We start from the raw sequence: 24,640 nt of genomic DNA on the forward strand, positions 1-24,640 counted from the left end.
CTCTCTCCGGTGTCGGGTGTACGTTTTCAGACACACACTGGCTGTGCATACACTGTAGTGCAGCACTAAGCTATGGCTGCATTGCTGTTGTCTTGCGTCACATTACTCCCGCTATCACACCCAAAGACACGCACCCATTTTTTTATTCTTTCATCTTGCTTTCAAAAAGAAAAACTTTTATGTATTTGTGTGAACACAGACCCACAGCAACTGATGGCAAACATTTTTAGTGGCTGAATCCAGCCCTATAAATTAAAGTAATTGACACTTTTAACGTATTTGCCATTGATCTCAGGATCAGTCTTGCCTGTTAAAATGTGAATTGATTTATCATACAGTCTCTTTATAATGTTTCCTGATGAATCATCAATAGTTAAAATTGCTACATTTGTTAAGTACATGCTATCACACTTCAGCACATCTAACCTTCACTTTTAAGTTCCTGAGTCAGATGCAGAGCCTTAGCTTGTCTAGTCAGGTTCAGCGACAACCGCCAAACATTTTTGTAACATGGCTCAACCGATCGAGTTCCTGCTCCACACATGAAAAACCCGAAGCGAGTTCTGGCCCTGGTTCAGCAGGACTTCCATGTTCCACCTGCATTCCTGCCACACTGGCTCATCCTTCAGGCTCACCTGTGGATGTGATTCATCTGGGTTTCATCTTCAAAAGGACAGCCCGTGCAGAGAACAGCAGAGGGGGGGGGGGGGGCTCCCAAATGATCCCTTGCCTTCCTCTCCAGCTCCCATGTCTGAGTTATAGCTCCTTCTTCTCCTAGCTGGTGAAAAAGATCTAGTTATTCCTGTTTTCCTCCCAACAGGGTGGCTCCAACTTGGCTTCTTAAGTGGAGAAAGAGGTTGTTTTTTTCGTTTAAACTACTTTTATTAATTACTTTTTACATACTATCTCTGGGCTGAATCTTCATCTGGCTCATTTCTCCTCACCCCCTCTCGTGCACATGAGAATGCAGATTAAGGCATTGTTAGCAGCGCGTCAGGCCTATAATTTGGAGCTATTTTTACAGGAAAGTGGTGTCCTTTTGCTAAAGTGCAAGCGTGGGTGGTGGAGGTGTGTGTGTGTACAAGCTGTCTGCTCCGTATGCATAGTGGCCACACGTTCCTCACTCTGAAACAGCCAGTTGTGTTTGGAAAGTGCATCACACACCACTCTGTGTTGAAGGTCATCCTTTATTAAAGATGCAACCGGATAATAAGGAAATTACCAGACCCTCAGCAGTAGCCATGTGCCATGACATTTTTGACGCCTCAGTGCCTGCATCGAGTCTGCTAAGCATCTTGAAAATTGCCTCTTCAAAAGTAAGGTGAATGTCTGGGTGAAGGAGGGGAAATGGCCAGCATGCACGCGCTGCTTCTCCCTAATGTTTATCCCAAACAAAGTGCAGTGGGTGCTTGGTTCCTGCTTCCTATCTTTCACTTGCAGATGTCTGGGTTGAATAGCATGGCTTCTGATCCAATTAGAGGAGGGCAAGAGCTCCCATGGGAGGCTGGGCCCATTTCCTCCTGATCCAATTGGCTTGGAACAGCCCTGTATGCAAATAGGAGCCCAGAGGTTGCGAAGGGATATTAAATATGTGATAGATGGACTCGGAAAGTATATAAGAAGTAGAGAACAATGCAAGTAAACTGCTAGTTATGGGGTCGGAAGTGGCACAAGTTTTTAAAGGTTTCACTTCACTGCTCCCGGATTCTTCTCACACAAGTTCAAGCAATCAGAGATGACCCCCCCCCCACGCACACACACACACACACACACAGAAAGAAAACTACTGCAACTTCTGGTCTGCGTTTCATCTTTGCCTTAGTGGCAATTTTGTATAATTAAAGAGCTTTATCTGTTTGTTAAGCCAAACAGACACCCCATTTAACCCAGCTCACGCCTCAATTACATAACTCTCATGTCTTTATTTTTGAATGAGATGACTGAGTGAATCTAAATATGCCAAAGCTGATTTAACTGAGTTGCTAAATGAAAAACAGCTTTTCAAAGTTCCAGACTTCGAGATGGACTTCCAGATCAACTTTAAAAAATCAGTTTACAATGATCGCAAATAGGATTTCCCGTCAGTGTCCCTGATGCTCTGTCTGTAACTAAAACTGCCCCCTCCTCCCCCTGTTCCATTTAAGCAGAACATCTCTATCTCAAAATAACGGTCAAATTTCCTGTGATAACAAAGGTCTACTTGGCCTGAAAGATTCCAATCTTTCATTGCTCAGCAGAAGTGCCTCTCTCTGTACAACCGCAATGTAAACAATAAGGCCAATGGTTTAATTTCAGCCATCCATAGCACTTCCTGTCAGCTGATTTATTCAGGCTTTCCAGAGAGCAGCTCTTGGACAAGGTTTGTACAATATCTCTGAAGGAGCATTACCACACGCAACTCCCTTTAGCTTTGACAATGTCACTTCCTCCAGTAGGTCAATCCTAGAAGTTGACTGCTGTTAAAATCATTAACGCTACAGCTAGTGAGCGATACTAGGGTATCTCACTAGGGTGGCATGTTAATAAGATGCATGTAAGATGTTTCTTTATTTAACTTTCTCATTTCATTGACATTGCTTCTTGACTGCCTTTTAGCAGGCAGAAGAAGGGTACAATAGCCTCGTAGCATTATCATAAAGTGTGACCTTCACCAGCTTTCTGTAGGGAAATATAAAGTCCATTTAGATTTTGCTGTGTGATAAACAACACAAAGCCTCAATATTAGTTTAGTCACAGTAATTTATAGTGCCATTATCACCCAACCTCACCCGGTCCTAGTGTCATGGGGTTTACTGCGTGTTTAGGAGGGTGGCTGGATTACTTCTACACTTTGTATTAACCCCTCCTTTTGGAATGTTTTCACTTCCAAACATTTCTGAGCATTGCAGTCGTCTTTGGAACTTTCTTAAATTCCCCTCGACCTTTCAGTACGCCACACATGTTTTAGACACAAGTCGAGTTTGAGAGACAGTAAAATGTTCCCAAGGCACTCTCTTATATTCCCATAGAGCCAGGAGATGTAACAAGGAGCCCATGCTACTTCTCGCTTTCATTTCCTGGTGGGACCTGACCCCCAGCCCTAGGGGTCAGGGTCGCATGCGTGGCTATGCTAAAGGATATGCTAATGACGCCCCCATGCAGATTATGTCGTTAGCGCGCTCCTTGGAATGCCACAATCGAGTCTAAATTCATCAAACCCTGCCCCGGCGCACGCAAGTCATCTGTCCCCCAACCAGGGCCGTGCCTTCTTCCCCACCTCCAGCTGGACCGCTGTGGGGAAGAGGGGGTCCCCTCCCCCGGACCCCCTGCCTCTCTCACGGAGAGGACAATGACACACAATGACATGCCGGCTTTTTAGCAATGCGCCACTACCCACGAGGCATTTGGTCCCCTTCAAGTTCAGCGCCCCCCGTGTTAAACATTTGCTTAAGGAGGCCCATGTCTCTATCCACATCTGTTACGCGTGAAAAGCACACCATGTTCAAATCCATCTGATCCTACCGAAGAAGGTTAAGAGCATAACTTTTTACCCTTTTCTTCTCGTATGAATTATCTGAATGGGTAATTCTACTGCCTTGTCACGTGTTCATGCTTTACTTCCGTTGCTAACTAACACAACACAACTTTTTTTTGTGTGCAAAACATGATGCAGAAAGTCTGTCTCAGAAAACCATAAACCCACTTTGCCTACTATTTGCGTAGGAACGCTTTACTGTATAGAGAAAGCCAGAATTTGCATTTGCCCTCCAGGTATATTTGCAACAGTGCTACAAGATAGTACTTTTACACTTAATCTGCTGTTCCAGATATGACGACACAAGGAGCCATTCATCACGAATCTGGCTGGTTTTACTCATCACTCAAGAATGAAGGGGGGGGGGGGGGGGGGGGGGGGTCTGAAATGATTTTTCTCCCAGAGACACCTGTTTTGAGAAGCCTAGAGTCTGTCTGCTGAGGAGAGGACTGATGCTGGTGGGGGGTGATGGGGGGGGGGGGGGGGGGGGGGGGTGAGAAGCAGGGCGGTTAGCGCCAGGAGGAGGCCTGTTAATGCTTTAGCGTGCAGCAGAAGGGGAACGACAGGGAGGTCACCACCCCCCCCCCCCCCCCTCCCCCTCCTCAAAGGGAGGGGTGCCACAACCCCTCCTGCATGCCAGGCATTCCAAAGTGCTGTGTAAAGGTTGGGCTGGTGGGAAGCGAACAGGATTCTCAAAAGACCTCCCCCCCCCCCCGTTCCCATCCCTCAGACTCACTAACACAGTTAAAACGTGGCCGTCTCAAAGCCCATCTCTCGCCCACCCTCTCCTTGCTTAGTGTTGCTGTGGCAACAAAAGAGAGAAAGCGAGGAGAGAAGCTTCGGACAATCTGGCAACCCCTGCACCTGCACACCTTCTTTCCTCCCCAGCAACGCAATACACGGGGAGCAGGTGAACTCTTTCAAAGGCACCAATTGTACCCCTTTCAAGAAATTGGTTGACATGAAACATTACAAGCCCTGTGTGGGGGTGGGGGACGTGTGTGTGTGTGTGTGTGTGCACCTGCGAGTGTGAATGTGTGTTTGTCCTTCAGATCAGAACTGGTTGGTACAAGTTGTATAATTATCTGCACATGATCCACAGTATGTGTGTGTGTGTGGACAGATATGGGCTCAATCATCTTCCATAATCTTATTTTTGTTGATGACTCATGACTGACACATGCAAAGGCTGTGAGGTGAAGACTGATACGACTAAATCAAACTACTAAGGCAGGAATCTGTCAGCACCTCAATTATCTCAAGAACCGGGCACTGCATAAAGTTGATAATTGCCGGGTGTATTGCTCAAGACCCAAGGACATGCAGTGTCGCGTGTGAATGATGTTGATGCTTAGATTAGCAGGTTGCGAGAAAATATTAGAAATGTATAAATGTGTTCGCTACTATGTTGAGCTGTAGTAAATGATGGAGCCATGGTTCTTGCGAGGATTGCGTTCACCGCCAAAAGGCATTGCACCAGTAGGTACTGAAGTGAAGGTATGGCACGCTCTGAATGACATTGCGAATCAAGACCTCATCTTCAAGAAAAAAGCTTGTTTGAGAGTATTTTAGTAGACGATATCATAGTATACATCTCTGAAGCCTTTGAGGGTATATAGAATGTCATCCATGTTTCTACAGTCCATCTATTTGAGTGACATTGTTGACATGATGCATGAGCTTTAAGACTTGTTGTACTCGAAGGAGACGTTTCAACATGTTTGGTGGATTCTAGCCTTGCAGACTGTTTTCATTGCCAGGTTGTTCCTGAGCGTTATACTAAATCCCTGTGATCCCATTTGTCTGAATAGATCTAAATAAACAAAAGACCTTGTTTGAATAAGACAAGGCAAGCTGTGCTCGCTACCTGTAATGGCAGGTTACCAGATTCCCTTTAGTCCCAGCTTGTATTTCCTTAGAAGTGACCGTAATACTAAAAAGGGGTTTTAGACAATGGCATATATATGAAGATATCAGCATTAACATAAACCATAATATTGGTTTTCATTTGCAAGTGCTTGTTGGTTTTTGGACTGAATATGTGGTTCGAGGGCTGCTAATTACTTCTCACTGGCAGCTCTTTGCATCTAATAAAGCCATCACAGTTGTTTGGTCATCACTTGGGCTCTAGTTATGTTAACTAAGGTGCTATAATTGTTTGCCACAATGCCATCCAATTTATTTGTACAGACCAGGTGCGCCTGAAGTAGGCCTCGATGTTATGCACCACGGCCAAACGGAGCATAATGGCCGGCCGTTTTCCAATTTGGAGTCCTGGCTGAACTACGTTGTTAAACTGTTAAAAAAAAAATGTTCACTTGTAGGCTATTTGCTGAATTTTCCTGTTGGCTTCATTAATATCGTTTCCTCCGTCTGTACACGGAACAATTATATAGCGTTTGAAAAGCAAGTTGAGAGGAGCACCTGCCCGATGAGAGAATGGAACATGAGGGGTTTGGGCGTTCTGTTATTTTGGGCGGGGTTTCTTACGCAGACCGCAACAAGTGAGGGGGTCCTTTCGCTTCAGCTTAAGCTGTGGGGAAAAAAAGCATAATATCCGCCCTATTCCCTCCTGCTTGTCCGTCTGCTGTGTATTCGTTCCCCGCTCGTATAATTGATGCGCTGCGCATACTGTTGAATCTCAGACTGCACCATTTGCCTCCTCGCCACCGGGGAAGATGTAATTTGACTCCTGCGCAGAAGCCAGTGTTGTAAAGGCAGTGGAGAGGGCACGGTCTCTACTCGCCACTCCTCCCCGCTCTCTATCGAATGCTGCGTCTCATTTTTTTTTCCTCCTCATCTCTCTCCCTTGCTTATCCACCCGCAGTCCTGTGGGGTCGTCGGTAGCGCGAGCTCTCAGAATCGGTTGAATCGAATTGATACTGAGCCTCATTCTCTGTGACACGGTGGAGCTTTCCTTTACCGGAATCTACTACACGCACGCCCGTCCGGTGACGTGCCCGAGCATGTCCACATCGGAGATAGTGTCGGATCTACCTGAGAGTACACTGCCCTCGCCTTGTCAGAGCGATCTTTTAACCCTGCAAAGATATTATTTCGGCTTCAACATTTCGTTGTGAAAAGAGAAACCTACATCGGATTACCACAATGGGCTTCTACGGCACTTTAAAGATGATTTTCTATAAAGTAAGTAGGATTTATATACATCTGTTGTCAATATGCACTGTCATCCGAGGCAAATCCGGCTGTAGTTTCGTTATAGTGATTGACATATTGACTCAGCGCTCGGGAAAATATGTTTTATCCCAATGGCTGCATAGTACGCTCTTCCGTAACATCAGATGATTCTAGTCATTGCGGAGGATGAATCGCCTTGATGCGAACTCGGATGAAATGTGGGCTGTCACAGTCCGTGTACCTTGCATTCATTAATATCATTGGCTTTGCTTACTTTTCCAGCCGGTCTGGGTACGGAACAGAGATTTGAGATTGAGTGATAAATGTCATGTTTTATTTCTATGTATTTGTAATAATCTTTACGGGAATATTTGCAAATGAACAAGAAATGAACCGCGTTCATGTTCGTGTTCTCGACGTCTTTATAGTCACCATATCTGTCAACCGAATCAGTGGATCTGCACCTTTTGTAAATCAGTATATTTTCTTGCTTTGTAGTGATATTAGAATTGATTGAAACCTTTAGTCATCTTTCGTTTATTCTCCACAATGATTTTAGCAACCAAGCAATGGTGATCTTTGTTTTGTATGACTTGTATGAGGAAAAAAGTGACATATTGCAAATTTTACTTACAGTGAGTGTTCAACTGACTCCATAGTGTAGCTCTCTGGAGTGTTTAAGTTTAATGTTCAAGGGAGTGTTACCATCAGTGTGTTCTTACTTGAAGCTTTGAACACTAATAATAGGTCACTGTGTCAGGTCTCTGTACAAGGCCGAGGATGCCAGTCAGCTTCTTTCCCCAGAATCACACACTGAATGCCAGGAAACATCAACAGCAACACAAGCAGACCCATTATGACTTGAATGGGATTTGGAGCACACTAGTGGGGTGTCTCTTAAGACCCAACATGGATTTTGCTGCAGCCATCACAGCTCTCCGTCTAACCATAACATTGCAAAGTGTCGATGACTTAATGATTAACGCTGCTGATGATCTGCTTAATCACTTGGCTCGGCGGAGAGAGAGCGAGTCATATGAAAGGCAATCAACCGGCAGGAACGGCACAGCAGAAAATCAGCCTAATGGCCGTTAACGGCCACCCTTCCTCCCTTCGGCGCCGGCGTCCACGGTCACGCAGGTCCAGAACGCTCGATCCAATCCAAGCGAGTGAGCTGGCAGCTGCCGAGGAGTACGGGGCTCATGTTATGTGCGCGAATCGTTTATACCTTCCTGCTCATTTCCCCCTCACCGACGGAACACGCCGCAGCGTGGCCAGATGTTGGTCAAACGCAATTTAAGACGGATAGGTCAATTTGCCCCTTGAAGGTGTCCAGCTTTCCAGCCTCCCATGTCTTAGTCCATAGTGGCAGTCTTTGCACAGGTTTTTGTCTCATTTCAGGCTAGTCCCCCCCCCCCCCCCCCGTTGCTCGGCTGGTTCTGGGTTTGTGTTATCGCTGCTCTCCTTCCTCCCTCAGAAGTCAGTGCCCGGAGCTTGTTCTCATCAGAATTCTGCCCGCTCTTCTTTACAGCCCCCACAGGCTGACACTGAAGGCACACAGACTTGTTCTTCAAAGGGGGAGATATGATCCAGTGTATGGCTTCCGTTTCTGAAAGGAGAATAGCCCCGGTGCTTACTCCTCTGTCAGAATCTGGCAGATGGATCTCTCCCATCTTTCTCCCATCTTTCTCTCCCATCTCTCTCTCCCATCGCTCTCTCCCATCGCTCTCTCCCATCTCTCAGGCAATGATGGGCAATTCCTATGGATGCTTTTCTCGTTAAGAGATCTTGATCAAACTGATTTCATGTCAATGCCTGTTTGACACAGCCATTGAATAATTGGCCTTTCACAGAGATGTCATTCAAACGGATGTCATTTGAAAGACGCCGATCCAGCCCGTTGGTTAAGCCAGACTTGACACTTGCTGTGAAAAAGAGCAGATCCTCTAATAGGCTGTTTTGTAGCAACATGTGATAACACGGGGGAGCTGATGCCATGTCGCTGGAGAGCGCCGCAGCCTCGCACGCCCACTCACGACCTCTCGTTCTCTGTCTCCATGTCCAACTCCCTTCTTCTGTAGAAGGTGAGCGAGAGAGACCATTACATTACATTTAGTCATTTAGCAGACGCTCTTGTCCAGAGAGACTTACAGTACAGGGACAGTTTCTCAGAGGAAAGTAGGGTAAAATGCCTAGCCCAGGGACACAACGTCATTTGGCACGGCAACCTTCTGATTGGTAGCCCGATTCCCTAACCACTCAGCCACCTGCCCCTCAGACCTGGCCAGCAGGGCAGGGCACGGTGTGACCGATTAGAAACCCCACAGACACAACTTGCCCAGCCCGTCTGGGGTTACCCTTTCCCATACCTGAAACATGAGACACAGGTTACACGCTCTGTTGAATGCATCCACTTAGGAGGACTGCCCCACCCCTTAAACACACACACAACAAACACACACCATGCCCTATCAAACAGCACCACCCTTTCTTACTTTCTATTTCCTTTCACCCACCCACCCCACCTCCTTTCTCTGGTGTAGGGACTGCCATTGCGGTGAGATCATCGCTTGAAGAACGGCGTGAGGTTTGCATATGAGAGCCCAACGAGCACAAACATCTTATAAATCTCAACCACTTCCCTCTTCACACGAAACGCCTCCTAATTTCTCAAAGAAATGGAAAACACGTTTGTGCCCTCGGCAGCATACACAATGTGTTTTATCACAAGCCTGTATCCTCTGCGTCCGTGCACGCTTTTACATAGAATTTGTCATCGACTCACGGTGATCCCGAGAATCTCGCTTCCCTCACTCATTGTCAATCTATCTAAGGAGCTGTTTCTCCCCCCGTTTGTTTGGATGGGCCTTGATCAGTCGTCCGTCTCTCCACTCTGTGAAATGAACCTCCCCACATGGGGTCCTTAATCGAAACCTTCAGCTCTTCACAGGGAAGCCCCCCCCCCTCCTCCCGTCCCTCTCGTCTCATCACCCGTAGGCCTCAACTCTCCTCAGCCAACCGATTTCGTCATGACAACCTCAATCAGTAAAGGTGTTTCATTATGGTGCGACGGAGAGCTTGTGCCACTGTTTAAATATGCCCCCTCCCCCCTCTTGAAGCATCAGCGTCAATCTATTCATTGATTAGCAGTCAAAGTAGCAAATTGGGCGGTTCTCTCGTCAGTTGCCATTGTGATTGGGGAATCTAGTGATTATTTGCCTCCTCCCCCATTCAGTGAATCAGGTATGGGCAAAAACATCCACGTCTGAACCGGCTCCTTGGCTTCCTCTTTCTCGCCCTATCCAGTGTGCCTGATTGCACAGTGAGGCCTAGTGAACCTGTTTACGTATGCGAGGCGAACCAAGCATAATGTAGTGTTGTGTTCATGGCCTTGTGTACCGCGACGCTCTGGTCCACACGCGAGAGCCCTGGGGGTTTGACGAGGAGGATGAACCGACGTCACGACCAGGCTTGGCCTTTGGCTTCCTGGAGACGATACTGACTGGCCTCTGAAACACGACACGACACAGAGAGAAATGGGTCTGACGGCTTTGAAAATCCCATGTGCCCCTCCCAAGGAGCCCTTTGCATTCATCCAGGGCACAGATCCATTTAAGACACTGTACTACCCCCCTCCCTCAAAATAGTTTTTATTCAAATCAGCTTTTTGGTGCTCGGTGTGGCGAGTCAGTGGACACTGAGTCTTTTGTTTTCGCTGTTAGATGTTCCGTATCCAGGCTCCAACTATGCAGTAAAGCAGGGCACTTGTGTGTGTGTGTGTGTGTGTGTGTGTGTGCGTTCGTGGAAGGACAGTAAAGAATGGGGTTGCTCTATTTTGCTCTCCAGCCATCAATATAAATCACACCATTCTACTGCGGAGGGTCTATGCTTCAGCGTTCCTGGTTAGCGTCATGTGTTTGTGTCCAGGGCCTGCGGACAGCAGCCCTGCTGAAGACACGTCGGGTCTCGCGTGTCCTCGGGCCCTTGGCGGGACCTTACACTCCTGTCAAAGGGCCTTCAAGTGTGGAATGCATAAGTGAAACTCATCAACATACAAGCAGCGGCGACGCACAGCCTTTCAACTCAGCCCGGCTCCTAGGCCCCCTCAGTAAACACAGATAAGGAGAAACGCTGAAACTTCAACACCCTTTCGTTCCCGGGCTGAATAACAAGTGAAGCGTTGCGCTTCACATACATGTATTCCCATCCAGTGATTACTAAAGCGTTATGGGTAGAGGGGTTCCCCGTGATGTGAGATTGCATATTAGAAAGTCGTGATGAAGACTCTTCATAGAGTGATATCGGGTTGATTGTTGTGGGAATTATTTTGCGGTGTGTTATTTTCACCTTTCCATGTCATTTATTTCCTTAAATGAATACCCTGCCTTGTGCAGTTCCTGAGAGCTGCTTGTAAAGGTTGATACCAAGATGGCAAACATCCTCTGGCTTTGAACGGAAGTAATCTGTATAGTAAGCAAATTGAGAATCTACACACTTGCCAGGTTGCACAGCTATAATAAATATATAATTTGGTGGTGTTGATTTGTTATTTTTTGCCTGATTGCTTCTAACATCAATTTCTTCTTTTTGTTTTCTTGCAGATGAAGAGGAAGTTGGACCATGGCCCCGAGGTTCGAACTTTCCCTTCCGGCAAAAAACCCTGCAAAGGCCCCGATTATTCAAGGTAAGCTTTTCCCCCCCAGACTGTCCTACCTACCTCAAGACCCTCCTCTTCCTGCTGCTGAAGGTGAACTCGTGGGAAATCTCTCAAGTGTTCATTTGGAAATGTGGCCCCATACAAAGAAACATAAGCCTGCACAAACAGACAAGGGGTCCGTGTGTTGTAACAATAGACTGCTTTGTAGGGAATGCATCGTGACTGCATCTCCCCACCTAAACTGACAGCCCTGACATCCTCTAAACAGACATTTGCCTAAACAAAACCGGAATAATCGACATGTGTATTTTCATGGGAACCGTTCCAGTATACAGCAGAGCCATGGCATGGGGAAGAAGATCTAACCCCAGTCGAGGCTCAGAACATGTCTGCTGTATGAATAATGAATGCGTACTTGCACTCCTACGACACACACAGTCCCAGCGCTCGCCGCTGCATGTTTCTCGGCCATTAATATGTTCTCGCCATCCCTCGTACCTTGAAGCGGCGGCTCCTCAGGAGCACCGGCTCCCATCTCAATCCCATTAAATATGAATCCATTATGAAACTGAGCCCCCCCCCCCCCCCCCCCCCCCCCCCCCTGGCCTCCTCAATCCTCCCGTCGCCAAGCGGGAACTTGAAATTGCTGAGCGGCTTTTCCCCCCCCCCCAAGCACCATAGAAGCCGCGTGCCTTTTGGATGTCCTTAGCGGCCACTTAAACTGACGCGTTTTGCCTTTGAGGGAAGTTGACGTAGAAGGCAATTATTTAGGGACTGCTGTATTTGCATTCTGTGGTCTTGTGGGAGGGGGAAAAAATCTACCCAAATAAAAAAAACGTTATTATTGTACCTGAGGTTTCTTCTCATAAACAACATCAAGAACCATTGTAAACATTTACTGTGCTACTTAAGACGTGACTTACCGAAACTCAATCAACTATGTCCAGAAGTAGGCTGTTGGGGTGTGTGTATCCACAGTCAACAACAGCTGCCTTTTCTTTTTGAGGGAAAGTGGCTCTAGGAAGCCTGCCGTCTATTCTCGGCTGAAAGTCCTGACTGCGTGCCTCATTAGTACCTGCTCTACAGCTTTCTCCTCACTTGGATGTTTGCACTGCCATCTGTAATTAGAACCAGGTGGAAAATATCTGCAGACGCCAGAATTGCACCTGCTCATCTGCTTCTCTTAAAACTCTGAACATCTTGTGTGTACATAATTTCTAAATCATATCCTCGCACAGTGCCCCCTGATATGTTTTCATGTTAGAAATGAGCAACTCACTACTTCCACAAGTTTCTATTTCCACCTCAGTTCTTGTTGCCCCTTTGGCTTAATCCCGTTGTCTGTTCCTGCAGTCCAGGGCTGGTCCCGTACCCTGGACCCACAACCTTTGGGCACATCCGAACTTCCAACGGGCAGGGCCAACAGAGACGGCGCATCACCTCCATCCAGCCCCCCACAGGGCTCCAAGAATGGCTCAGAACATTTCAGGTGAGGTTTTCTCTCCTTTCCCATCATGTCCATCCATCCCTCCATCCCTCCCTCCCTCTCCCCTGGTGCCTGGGTGCCCTCAGGCAAGCACTCATCACCCAGCAGATGCTCTACCCCCAATCAATGTTCATCTTAGAGTTAATTGCTGCCTTGTTATTTCGGCCCCCTTTCGCAGTATCCCACGCAGTGTAGCATGAAATTGGAATTAGCCTACCTATTTAGACTCCAAGAAGTTAGTTATAATATTGTGTTTTTGAAGTCTCATCTGGCATGAGACTTCAAAAGGTCTTTTTCCGTGTACTCCTTGAAATACGCTTGTTTTTGACCGTGAACATCCTGTGAGTTTGACGATGGGGACAATGACCGACTTCAGCAAACGCATCTGGATGGCCGTCTTCATGGTCAATGACGAGTTCATCAATAGGTCTGTCTTTGTTCATGGTGGGTTTGAGTTGACAGCACTGAAATGCAGCTGCCCTGTTTGCTCAAGGATTTTCCCCTCCCTCTCTTATTGCAATCAGCTGTGCCAGAATTGGTTTTGCCACTTATAAACGCAATCTTGAGGGAAATAAACAGGAAGCGAATAAGAGCCTTGGTCTTTTCCTTCAAAGCATTGAGTAAAGATAATAGCTTCTTTAAATGCAGCATAATGTCAAGACTCGTGTTTATTATTTGCACATGGCGGTCTTTTGGGGGATTTAGTCAGCGAGATGTAAGTACATTTGCCACAACAAACTTTCATCACATTTCTAATTTTGTGAACAATGCAGCTTTCTGGTGTTGGTGGAAATCAAATTTTGTGACAATTACCAGCAATGAGAAACAGAGTGAGGCAAAGGAGCCTGTGTTTCTAGTGTCTTGATGTAAATGATTTAATGTACAGTTTCAAAATTGGGGTGTGGTCAGATTGAATTCCTTGACGCTGGCTTAAGATGACATTGCATCAAGACCGTCATACGACTCTGTAAAGGCCCTCTTTGACACGTTACATAACGCATTGATTTTAACGCTCAGTCATCTCCCCAAAAAGCAATGATCTTGTGAAATGTCTGGCTGGTCCTGTGGGAGCTGGCTTGCAGTACTGGTGTTTCTGTCAGGCCAGTCCTCAACAGCCACACCTGATGGTGCCCCATAGGGCTTAACTCTGACAGCATACTATACACACCACATCTGCATTCTGAACATTCCCTATCCAGTCAGAGCATGTACAGTCAGCCCTGTGGCCACAGCGGATGATTGGGGAGAAAAGGAATTTGGCAGTTAATCATAGGAATAATTTGGCTTATCTGGAAGGAATATTACGCTGGCTTTTGCGTCACTGAGGGTTTATTTGTGGTTTGGTTGATATGAGAGGAAAGTATTCGGCCTGTGGTTTTTATGGCAACGACGTCTGTGTGGTACAAACCCTTCAAGAGCAGAGGTCACTGCTCCTGTGGTGAATCTCAACTGACAAATTACAGGTGCTTAGCATTTTCTGTCAGCCCCTCATACACACACACACTAGCCTGTAATTGCAGTGTTACATTTGAACGCTCTTTCAAAAGCAAAACATAGCCCCAGCCACTTGGTCCAGAACATACATGGCTACGCTACCTAGCATCATCCTCAGCTTAAAATTTCTGTTCAAGCATTCATGCTAGAACATTCCCCCACAGAGCTATAATTACTGCCTTGATGAGGGCCAGCGCTTGATGTGGAAATGGTCCTTTAATGTGCCTCTCGCCAACAGAGGGAAAGCAGGTGCCTCTGGCAACTGGCTTCTGTTGGGGGGGGATGTATTTGTTGTGTGCATACACTCACGGGCAGATAAACACACATTTACAATTATGCACGTTAGCTTCTAACCCTGGAATTCCAATACATACTCTCCAGTTCACAGAGTAGGGTCTGTTCTCACACTTGGGATGGAAGTACTTCAAACGAACATGACAACATTTCCTTAATTTGTTCTCAAGTTCAATCACGCGCACACACACACACACAACTGTGAGCTCTCCTCTTCTCACCCTTTGCTCTCCTGCATGTGTGTTTCAGAGCTGGAGTGGCCCAGAGAAGCTGCTGGCACTGGATGAGTTGATTGACAGCTGCGAGCCCACACAGGTCAAGCACATGATGCAGGTGATCGAGCCGCAGTTTCAGCGGGACTTCATCTCCCTGCTGCCCAAAGAGGTACCAGTCCTCCGAACCCTCCCAACACTCCTCCTCTCTTCCATCCCTCTCGTCCATCCCTCTCGTCCACCCTTTCATCCCCCTCTTCACAGCCTGTACACCGCTCTGTGGTTCTCACAACGCTGGCCTTTTTCCTAGTTATTGTAAAGTGAATGCAAGAAGCCATTGTTTCCAGCACATTTGTTTTAGGTGTTACCTGCAAAGCAGCATGGGAGATTTTGTTTAAGCAGTTTGGCCTCTGCTGGCCTCATCCGGCGGCTCTCCCTGCATGCTTCTGGCTCTGCCCCCCCCCCCCCCACCCCATAACTTCCTCACAAAACCAAAAGTCTTCAAAACAGTAAACTGAAATAATTCCTCTGTCATCTTCCCCCGACAGCTGGCCTTGTACGTGCTGTCCTTCTTGGAGCCCAAGGATCTGCTCCAAGCAGCGCAGACGTGTCGTTACTGGCGCATCCTAGCGGAAGATAACCTGCTGTGGAGGGAGAAGTGCAGGGAAGAGGGTAAGTCCACTCTTAAGCCCCGGTCGTAGGCATGCCTTCAGCCAATGAGAGCACTCCGAAACTCTCTATAGCCATGACAGGCATCAGTGCTGCCGCTGCCGCTGATTCTATGTAATTACGTGCTATCAAAATAACTCCCTTTGAATGAACCCGTGAAGCAGTATTCCTGTTCCTTCGTTCGTTCCCACTGGTTATTTCATGTCAAGCAAATGAACGACGTACGCATAGAGTACGGTCAAATCTCCCAGCGTCCTTGGCTCAGACGCGCATGTCTCACGTGCAGGTGATCTCTCCACAGGCATCGATGAGCCTCTGCCTCCCAGGAAGAGGAAGATCGTGAAGCCCGGCTTCACCCACAGCCCGTGGAAGAGTGCCTACATCAGGCAGCACAGGATAGACACCAACTGGAGGAGAGGAGACCTCAAGTCGCCCAAGGTCGGTCTGGCGTCTTCTCACATCTATCGTCGATAGCCGACAAATGAACAAAACGTGGTGTTGATCCAAATTTTTCAACATCCCCGTTTAGACCTTTTATCTGTCGTAGATTTGATGCAATGCAGTTTTGAGCTGCCCCACCCAATACAGGTCGCGAGTGTTCATTTCATGGACAGTCAGAGAAAGGTCAGTTTCCCACACTCTCCTGGACCGGTGTGTAATTGCCCTTCGTCCAAGACACCCCAGACCTGGTCTCCTCCTTGGCATGGAGGCGACACTTACCGGCTCCATCTGGCTCCTGCTCTCGCTTCCTAACTGTACATAGAAAGGGGACTCTCAATTGAGCTCCACTAGCACGCCAGAGCGATCATGGTAATGTGCCTCGTATGCTACCGCTAATTTTCTAAAAGCCAGCGGGGTCCTGGCAGCCCGTCCGTGACGTCGGCTTCACAGTTGCCACGTTCTTCACACTCTCCTGCATTCCTGAAGCGCGTAGCCATTAGCGTGGAGTCAGCACTTCTGTGACCCAGTATCAGCTAGCTAAATCTCTCTCACACACACAATCCTTCAGTCTGCCTGTTTGTTTGTCATTGGCTGACATTCCCTCTTGTTCCTCCTTCCCTCTCTCTGCCCCCCAGGTGCTTAAAGGTCATGACGACCACGTGATCACCTGCCTCCAGTTCTGCGGCAACCGCATCGTGAGCGGCTCCGACGACAACACGCTGAAGGTGTGGTCCGCGGTCAACGGAAAGGTACGCATCCGTCCCCCGTCTCCCCGTCCCCCCCGTAGAACCCCCCAGATCCATAGAACCGTCAGTTGTGATCACCCCATGGTTAATGTCAGCATGCAGGTTTTATGGGCAGAGCTTGGTCTTTTGAAGGGTGGCATGTTTTTGATTCAGGGTTCGCTACATTCAGAAGAAACGTTGCCCCGGCGTGATCGTAATTGATCAGCACGACCACACACCAAAACACCATTACTGCCACGCAATATATTCCCAGGGACTCCATTTTGTCCTTCTACCGACCCCTCCCCCCTCCTCCTCTCTCCTCCTGCCTCCCCTCTCCTACGTTTAGGCCTGGCGTCCTCAGGCACTGTTAGTATTCATGACGGGGGCCGAGGCGTGACATGCAGCTCGCGCGGCTGCTTTATGGGGCCTGTTAGCGCTGGGCTACAGGGGCCGTGTTTGGTGGCGGTAGTGGCCGCCAGAGACGGGCGCTCCCACAGCCTCGTAAATCACCTCCCCCACCCCAATGCCGGACTCCCTTTCACAGTGGACACCCCTCGATACAATTTTTCTTTTTCTCGCTCTGTTTTTTCAGAGAACGCGTGAAGGGAATGGAGAAATGACAGTGGCATGCCCCATAGTGGGGTGCATTAAACGTGTGTGTACCATAGCTTTGATTCCCCCCCCATCTCTTATTCAAGAGCCAAGTTGCAGAGTACTGCAGCTGCTGCTCAGGCCAGGAAGCTGCCTCTTCAAAGATAGAGGGTTGGCACACAGCCAGGCGCCAACACACAGATCACCAACATTGAACAGATATGAACAGATCCAGCCAAGGTCATCGGATAGCTTCGCCACACTGACTGGCGCCCTGCCACCATCAGGTGGATATCCGGATGACATGGCAGCTCGCTTTGAAGCTCACGCCACCTTGCATGAGATCGGGACAGATGTGCAGACCCACACTGTGATTACTCACACCACGAGAGCGATAGGTTTTACGCCTTTTCATCCCAGAATGCACCTGAGCTGTAAAAATAACAACTGCCGTGTTTCTATCACACGCCCCATAACACTTGGTGTTGGAATCGGTTGGTTTTAAGAGGGAAGTCTTGGTGGGGTTGTTGCAGGTAGTTACCATCACGTCTAGCGTAGCTCGCCGTCAGCGAGCACACGCCACCCGAGGGGATGCCTCAGCGGAAGGAAACAGCCAATTAAGCAGTCGGCCATCTCGTTTGAAGCGGCTGCCGATGCCAGAGCGAGCATGAAGCAGAAAACAGGAGGATGACGCTGCAACTGGGTTTCCTTTTCATCCCGCCTTCCCCCCCCCCCCCCCGAAAATTCTCCTTCTCTTCAGTAAAGGATTTTCTTTCGGACGCTTGCTTCTCCCCCAGTAGTCCTTTGGAGTCTCCATCGAACAGAGACCTTGGCTGTGACCATCCATTACCCCTTCCTGTGACATACCAGGCCTGTTGTGCTTCATTCTTGAAGACTCCCACGAAGAGAGCATTACTGTCCGTTTACTGAAGACAGCTGGCCGCCATAGAGGCACTCTGCTGCATATCTCTCCCCCCCCCCCCACTCCCTTCCGCGGCCTTCCTGCTTGTCTTGTTTGTGTGACCTTGGCCTGTGTTTGTGGGGGTGTTGGTCCCGCCTCAGTGTTCCGCTCCAAGGCCCAGCTTAAGTGCCGAAAACCCTGAAGTCTGAAAGGGGAGCTCAGGGAAGCCATTTCCCCACAGCTAACTCCAGGACTAACAGGCTTACTCACCACCAGGATCGATACGAGATGGAGTAGAACCCTCCGCCATCAGAATCCCGTCTCCCAGAAAAGGAGATTTTTTGTCCAGTTTCTGTCAGTTTTCTAGGGGGGGGGGGGGGTTACGAGAAGGGCCTTCAAGATACGCACGACATATCATCCTGGTTATTCATTTTGTTCTTCATATAGTTTGCCCCCTCACTGCAGCAACAGCAAGATTTTCACTTTTGGGAGATCAGCTTAGTCAGCTAAGTGAGGAATGTTGCAGTAGGAATGCTTTGAATTCCCAATTTCTGCTGGCTCCCAGTCGTCACACAATAAAAGGCTGTGGTTCCATCATAAGCTTTGATACGATCTGATCTGAGATCACTTTCAATCCTGGCTCAATCACCATGATGGATATGAAGAAAGAAGATATGTGCTTTTTTGAATCTTTTATAGGGAGCATGCAAAGGACTTCAAATGTAATGTCATCTAAAAAGGGCAGTTGGACATGGTCCATCAACAGATATGGACAACAGCTAAGGATTGGAAGGCATAGTTGACCTTTTTTAATTGGACGGCATCATTGTAAATAATAAGTGTTGCCTTAATAGTATTTCCTTGTTCCTGGAACCAATAATTAAGATATATTAAAATTGATAATCCTTACGCATGAATCTTATTTGATTCTGCATGTTCAGAGGCTGTAGGATAGATTTAATAATCTTGTAAGATCAATAGTGCCTCAAGACTGGGATAGGGCTTGGATGGGTTTTTTCATATTTACTTTCTGAGTTCCTTTCTACACTCAACCTGTACGGCACTCCAGTACAAGACTGAACTGGACCCCTGCTGTCTCGCAATCACTGAATAATTGCACCAGCAGATCATTCGTAAAACCACTCTGCTCATCTCCTCGAGGGGTGCAGTCTTTGGTGAAGTAATGAAAATGGGAATTTTCAGGAATTGGGTTCCTACTTACAAATAAAAGAAAAACCTGATCCATGGTTCATGCCTTTCGGTGCTCATTTTTTTATTTTCTGTTGCATCAACAGCCATAATGAATCGTTTTGGCAACATCCACTTTGCACTAATATAAATTAAAACATTAATTTGACGATGAATGCCCCAGACACAAGAAAAATACTTGAAAGCACTGTCCTCTCGATCTGAGGCATTTTGTGTGCCGCCCCCCCCCCCCCCCCCCCCCCCCCTCGTTCGGATTCAATGAAAGCTGTCGAGCTTCGATCTCACCACACACACACGTTCGCCATTCACGGGCGTTCACATACTCACACACACACACACACACACACACTGGAAGCTCTGCATGGAGAAATCCTGAGCTTCAAAGGCAGCTGTCTGCTGCTCAGCGGAGCAAATCCTTGGTGCCAGTCAACATCCTCCCTGGCTGTCAGGCTGATCTAAGATGGCAGACAAACAGGCAGGCAGACGCCCACCATCACACCACGGGCAGGGCATATACACAGGCTGGTGGGGGGGTTTGTAACACTACTAAAATGTCTGATTGCTCACCGGGCAGGAGATAGGATCAAATATAGACTTGGTGTGACTAAGAACCTGGTTAACTGATCATTGACTGTGTGATCATCAATAATGATGGGATACAAGTTGTTGTGAAGATCAGGTAGAGGGAGGGTGAATAGAATTATATTATTGGCTCATGACTCATGTCCTCCAAAAAGGTCTTAACCAGACTCTCAAAAACAACCTCATCTCCCTTCACATTTATTCTCAGGCAGATAAACAGACGCCTAAGCCCGTTTATTTCAGGGGTCCTGCTCTCTCTGACGCGGCTTGAGTAGGCTGGAATCACCAGGGAGCTGAAGACAGCCTCCACATTCTTAGAACATCAAGTTGATGCCAGAATTCTAGGAGTCCGGATTTGCTCCTGAACACAATGGCAGCTGCTTACATCGTATTGTGACTTGGACTTCATTCTACGTTGATCTATGTATGCCTTTCTGACATTCAAACATGCTATTCAACAGATTCTGCCTGTAACAAACTAGGACGTTTTCCATTTCACTTAGAATTTGTCACCTTTCCAAGTTGGTGTATATTGAGTTATAACTGTTTGGGAAAGAGACTTGCGGTGGGTCGCTAAACAAAACCAAACCGCTAGATGTGACTGTCCTCAGTCTGTGACTATCCTCAGTACTTCTCTGCGATACGTGTGTATTAAAGACCGGAGTTCAGGAGGACTGGTGTGAAATATGGACGAACCGGGGCGCCCGTAAACATGGCAGAGGGGGGTCAAGAGAAGGGTTGCCTCGCTTCGGCCTCCAAGTTTAACCAAGCCATTCATTTTATCACCAGAGAGAGAAGGAGAGTCGTGGAGACGGAACCTTGCTCTCCGCCTTGAAAATCTCTCTCCTTTCGGCCGCTCGCCATTGGTACTGTTCCTCAGCCAGCGCTGAAAGGTCACACGGTGGACCGTCCCTTGACGCTTTTCCACCACGCTCACGTCACCAGTCAGAACAAGCACCATAACCCGATGGATGTAGCCGGCTTCCTAACTTCCCTTGCCCTCAAACAAAGAGGAAAAGTTTAATTAAATACACTTGGGGATAATTAAATTTCATGAGACTATAAGGGTGGAGGCACAAATTGAATAGACGAGAAAGATTTCCATAATCACGGTAATCAATAGCTAATCTACCGTTCCAAATGAGGAAGAATGACTCACTTTCTTATTACCACCATCCATCCTTCCATCCTTCCTTATGAAACAGGCCCCTGCATTCTCTTCCAGATAAGTAAAAGCAATTACACTAGTTCAGCGAAAGGTCAAAAAGATACTTTGTCCTGGGTGTCCTGGTAGAACGTATGGATAGACTGAGTAGAGATTTTTATAAAGGTTAGAGCAATTTAAATCCCTTTTCCATTTCCTTTAGTCAACAGGAGGTTAGGGTGTAGCCAGTGTCTTAGGATACATTTCTACTGTGTTCATCGGGGCTGTGAAACATAACACGATGTCATACACCACCATATCCCTAGCGTGATTCAACTTGAGAGAAATGTCAAACGTCCGTACTTAAGGGTGCGTTTGTTTTGCTCGCTTGCAGTGTCTGCGGACGCTGGTGGGCCACACGGGGGGCGTTTGGTCGTCCCAGATGAGGGACAACATCATCATCAGTGGCTCCACCGACCGCACGCTCAAGGTCTGGAACGCTGAGACAGGAGAATGTATCCACACCCTGTACGGGCATACCTCAACTGTACGCTGCATGCACCTGCACGAGAAAAGGTAGGTTGGCTTTATCCTGGAGGTGGACTGTTTCCTCTCTTTGTCTGAATGCGGGATCGTTTTTGAATCCTCCCCGACAACAGACAAGCCCCTCCTCAGGCCTCCCCTCTGAGTGTTTTCCTACCAGTGTCGTTTCTTACGGTTGGGTATCCTGAAAGGTTATCTAGGTCAACACAAGCCCTTGGTCCACTGCATGGTTATTTGATGTAGAATCCCGTAGAAATGGGACTTCCAGGCTTAAAACATTTTTTTCCTTGAAATTCTGACCTAATCCCCGACCTTATCCACCCTAGATGCACAAATCAATGACTGTTCACTCGCTGTGTTATAGAGATAAGCCTCTTCTTTCCTGGAATCTCGCCGCCTTCGGTACACTGTCAAAAGAGCAGTACGCTGCCACACATTACAACTTGACAATGTGTCCTGTGAAGTGTACAGAGCAGCTCATAGGGGACTGAATAGAACCGAGCTAGCCAGGCCGAGCTGTCTTCCGCTCGCTCCAGACTTCACTAGCTCCTTCCTCCCGCCCCGGAGGGCTGGGGGAGCGACGTTGGTTTTGTGTAACATTTGATTAGTCAGTCGGCGGAAGAACCGCCAGGCAACATGGCCAATGGTGAAAGAACGCGTCTGCTATTTCCATCTTTGTTGCGCCAGGAGCCATTTTATAAATTAAGAGGCAAGCAGGCGGTGGCTATTGAGGCCCTCCAGTTAGAACAGGGTGTATTGTGTTCTGTGAATGCTTTGTGTTAGTACAGACAAGAGGACAACTGTCGAGTTTTCACCTGCAAAACGACTTAAGAAGTGAATGTTATTTATCAGGCTCTTTTGTGTGCAGTCAGCGTGAGAGGAAGTCTTGCCATGGCTGTTGAATGCACTCCTGCAAAACGGACTCAAGGGAGAAGGTTTAGTTCATGTGCGCAGTTGAGAAACTACTCTCTATTCAGAATCAGTGCCGCTGAGCATAAAAAATTCAAGGCATATTTCGACCATTTACAACTTACCGCTCGATACAAATCTCATTAGAAAGACAGTTGTTAAGTGGACCGAGGCAACAGGGCGTGGAGGATGTCAGCGTCTGTCTGACGTGGCTCCGCACCTCCTCTCCCTCCCAGGGTGGTGAGTGGGTCCCGCGACGCCACGCTGCGTGTCTGGGACATCGAGACGGGCCAGTGTTTACACGTCCTGATGGGCCACGTGGCGGCGGTGCGCTGCGTCCAGTACGACGGGCGCCGTGTGGTCAGCGGCGCCTACGACTTCATGGTGAAAGTGTGGGACCCGGAGACGGAGACCTGTCTCCACACGCTGCAGGGACACACCAACAGAGTCTACTCCTTACAGGTGAGCTCACCACCCCACCCCCTTACCTTGGATTCCTGTTGATTCGTTGAGAAGACGCCGTCATTTAAAGCGACGTACGAAGAGTGCGTCTAGAAAGGACTCTTAGGATCAAGGATCGGAAGATCAAGGATCGGAAGTTTATAGTTCTAACAGAATTGCAGTTGTCAGACTTTCCAACACAACGTTATTAATCACAGGTATCCTTGTACACATACACATACAAATTGTATACTCAGCCAGCAAACATTTTGCGATGCCCTTTAGTATATCCCCTCAGCCTACCCGAAAGATTTTATCCGATTTTTCTTTTGAACGTTAAATTTAGGTTCTTGCAGTAAGAGATTAGAAATAATGCATTTTACCAACTGCAGGACGCGAGTCCTTAACATTAATCGAGTCCCTTTACAGAAACCACTGAACGCAGTCGTCTAAATTATGATAATGACAATCTCTTTGAAAATGTGCAACTGGGTTGCTAGTTTGCCTAATGTAGCTGGAAAACTGGATGGACATTCCCCAGTAGACTAGGCAATTATTTATAAAGGTTTTGCATCTATTCTGCTCTTCAAAACGCTGTTCCTCCTGTGAGAAGTTGCTCGCCATGTAAACACAGGAGTCTGTGTTCAAAGACAGAGTGTGTGTGTATGCGGGGGGGGTTACCCCCTGATGGGATCTCCATATTGACTTGATTCATAAACAGACTTTTTGAAGTGTGTGTGCGTGTGAGAGAGCTGGAGGTGAGGAGGTTAATTGATGGTTTAAGATGACCCTCTCACACTGACTGTGCACTTCCTCTGCTGGCATCACCTTCAGAGAGGGGTGGCGCCCGTCAGGGGTCGCGCCCGTTAGGGGTCACGCCCGTCAGGGGTCATGTCCATATCTTTCAGTTTATTATATAATAGTTTCTTATATTATCTATATAGTATGTTATGTATTGTAGTACAATGTATTGAGCTGTATTTCAACATGTAACCCCCCCCCCCCCTCCCCCAGTTTGATGGGATCCACGTGGTGAGCGGCTCGCTGGACACCTCCATCAGGGTCTGGGACGTGGAGACGGGCAACTGCATCCACACGCTGACGGGTCACCAGTCGCTCACCAGCGGCATGGAGCTCAAGGACAACATCCTGGTGTCGGGCAACGCCGACTCCACCGTCAAGATCTGGGACATCAAGACGGGCCAGTGCCTGCAGACGCTGCAAGGTGAGGTTAACCCCACCGTGACAGCGCCGTGACCACGACAGTGACCGCACAGTGACTGCACTGCGACAGCAGGGGGCTAGGCGGGGGGGATTCTATAACTGGGGGAAGACACGATGAGGATAATTAACAGGATTGGAAATTGGGTGGGTGTGAATATGGAAGTTGGAAGGCCCAGGCAGGCAGGGCTGGGACCCCCTATGAGAGGAAGAGATGGGCGCAGTGCCCAGCTTGGGTTATGGGCCGGAGCCAGGACGTGGGCCGCCGGCCACCAGCTCCACACAGAGATCCTTACCCCTGGCTCAGGCTCCCGTTTGCCTTCCACGTCCCTCTGTCAGGGAACGGAGAGAGACGCCTGGCTGTCCAGTTGCTGCAGCATCCATCCAGTGTACTCCAGTCCGTCCTCCACAGAGCACCGCAGGCCGCTGTCACCACCTCACACACACACACAGAACATTGTCATCA

The 24,640-nt window shown here is 48.1% G+C and overlaps 1 protein-coding gene across 4 annotated transcripts in view; it reads left to right on the top strand.

The window, feature by feature from the left end:
• The window catches only part of fbxw7 (F-box and WD repeat domain containing 7), a 71,486-nt gene that overhangs the window by 41,897 nt on the left and 4,949 nt on the right, over window positions 1-24,640 (top strand). For 2 of the 4 annotated variants that reach the window (XM_047045045.1, XM_047045044.1), the window contains exons 2-10: window positions 11,254-11,336; window positions 12,663-12,798; window positions 14,833-14,967; window positions 15,344-15,467; window positions 15,766-15,902; window positions 16,541-16,654; window positions 21,455-21,636; window positions 22,749-22,974; window positions 23,968-24,178. In XM_047045045.1, coding sequence (XP_046901001.1) covers window positions 11,254-11,336; window positions 12,663-12,798; window positions 14,833-14,967; window positions 15,344-15,467; window positions 15,766-15,902; window positions 16,541-16,654; window positions 21,455-21,636; window positions 22,749-22,974; window positions 23,968-24,178 — 1,348 coding nt within the window. Of the gene's footprint in view, window positions 1-4,282; window positions 6,662-8,086; window positions 11,123-11,253; window positions 11,337-12,662; window positions 12,799-14,832; window positions 14,968-15,343; window positions 15,468-15,765; window positions 15,903-16,540; window positions 16,655-21,454; window positions 21,637-22,748; window positions 22,975-23,967; window positions 24,179-24,640 lie in introns of those variants that run through there. The other 2 variants (XM_047045046.1, XM_047045047.1) reach the window with 2 other exon arrangements.

The sequence above is a fragment of the Hypomesus transpacificus genome, chromosome 22 (genome assembly GCF_021917145.1).
Source record: "Hypomesus transpacificus isolate Combined female chromosome 22, fHypTra1, whole genome shotgun sequence".
Taxonomy (NCBI): Eukaryota; Metazoa; Chordata; class Actinopteri; order Osmeriformes; family Osmeridae; genus Hypomesus; species Hypomesus transpacificus.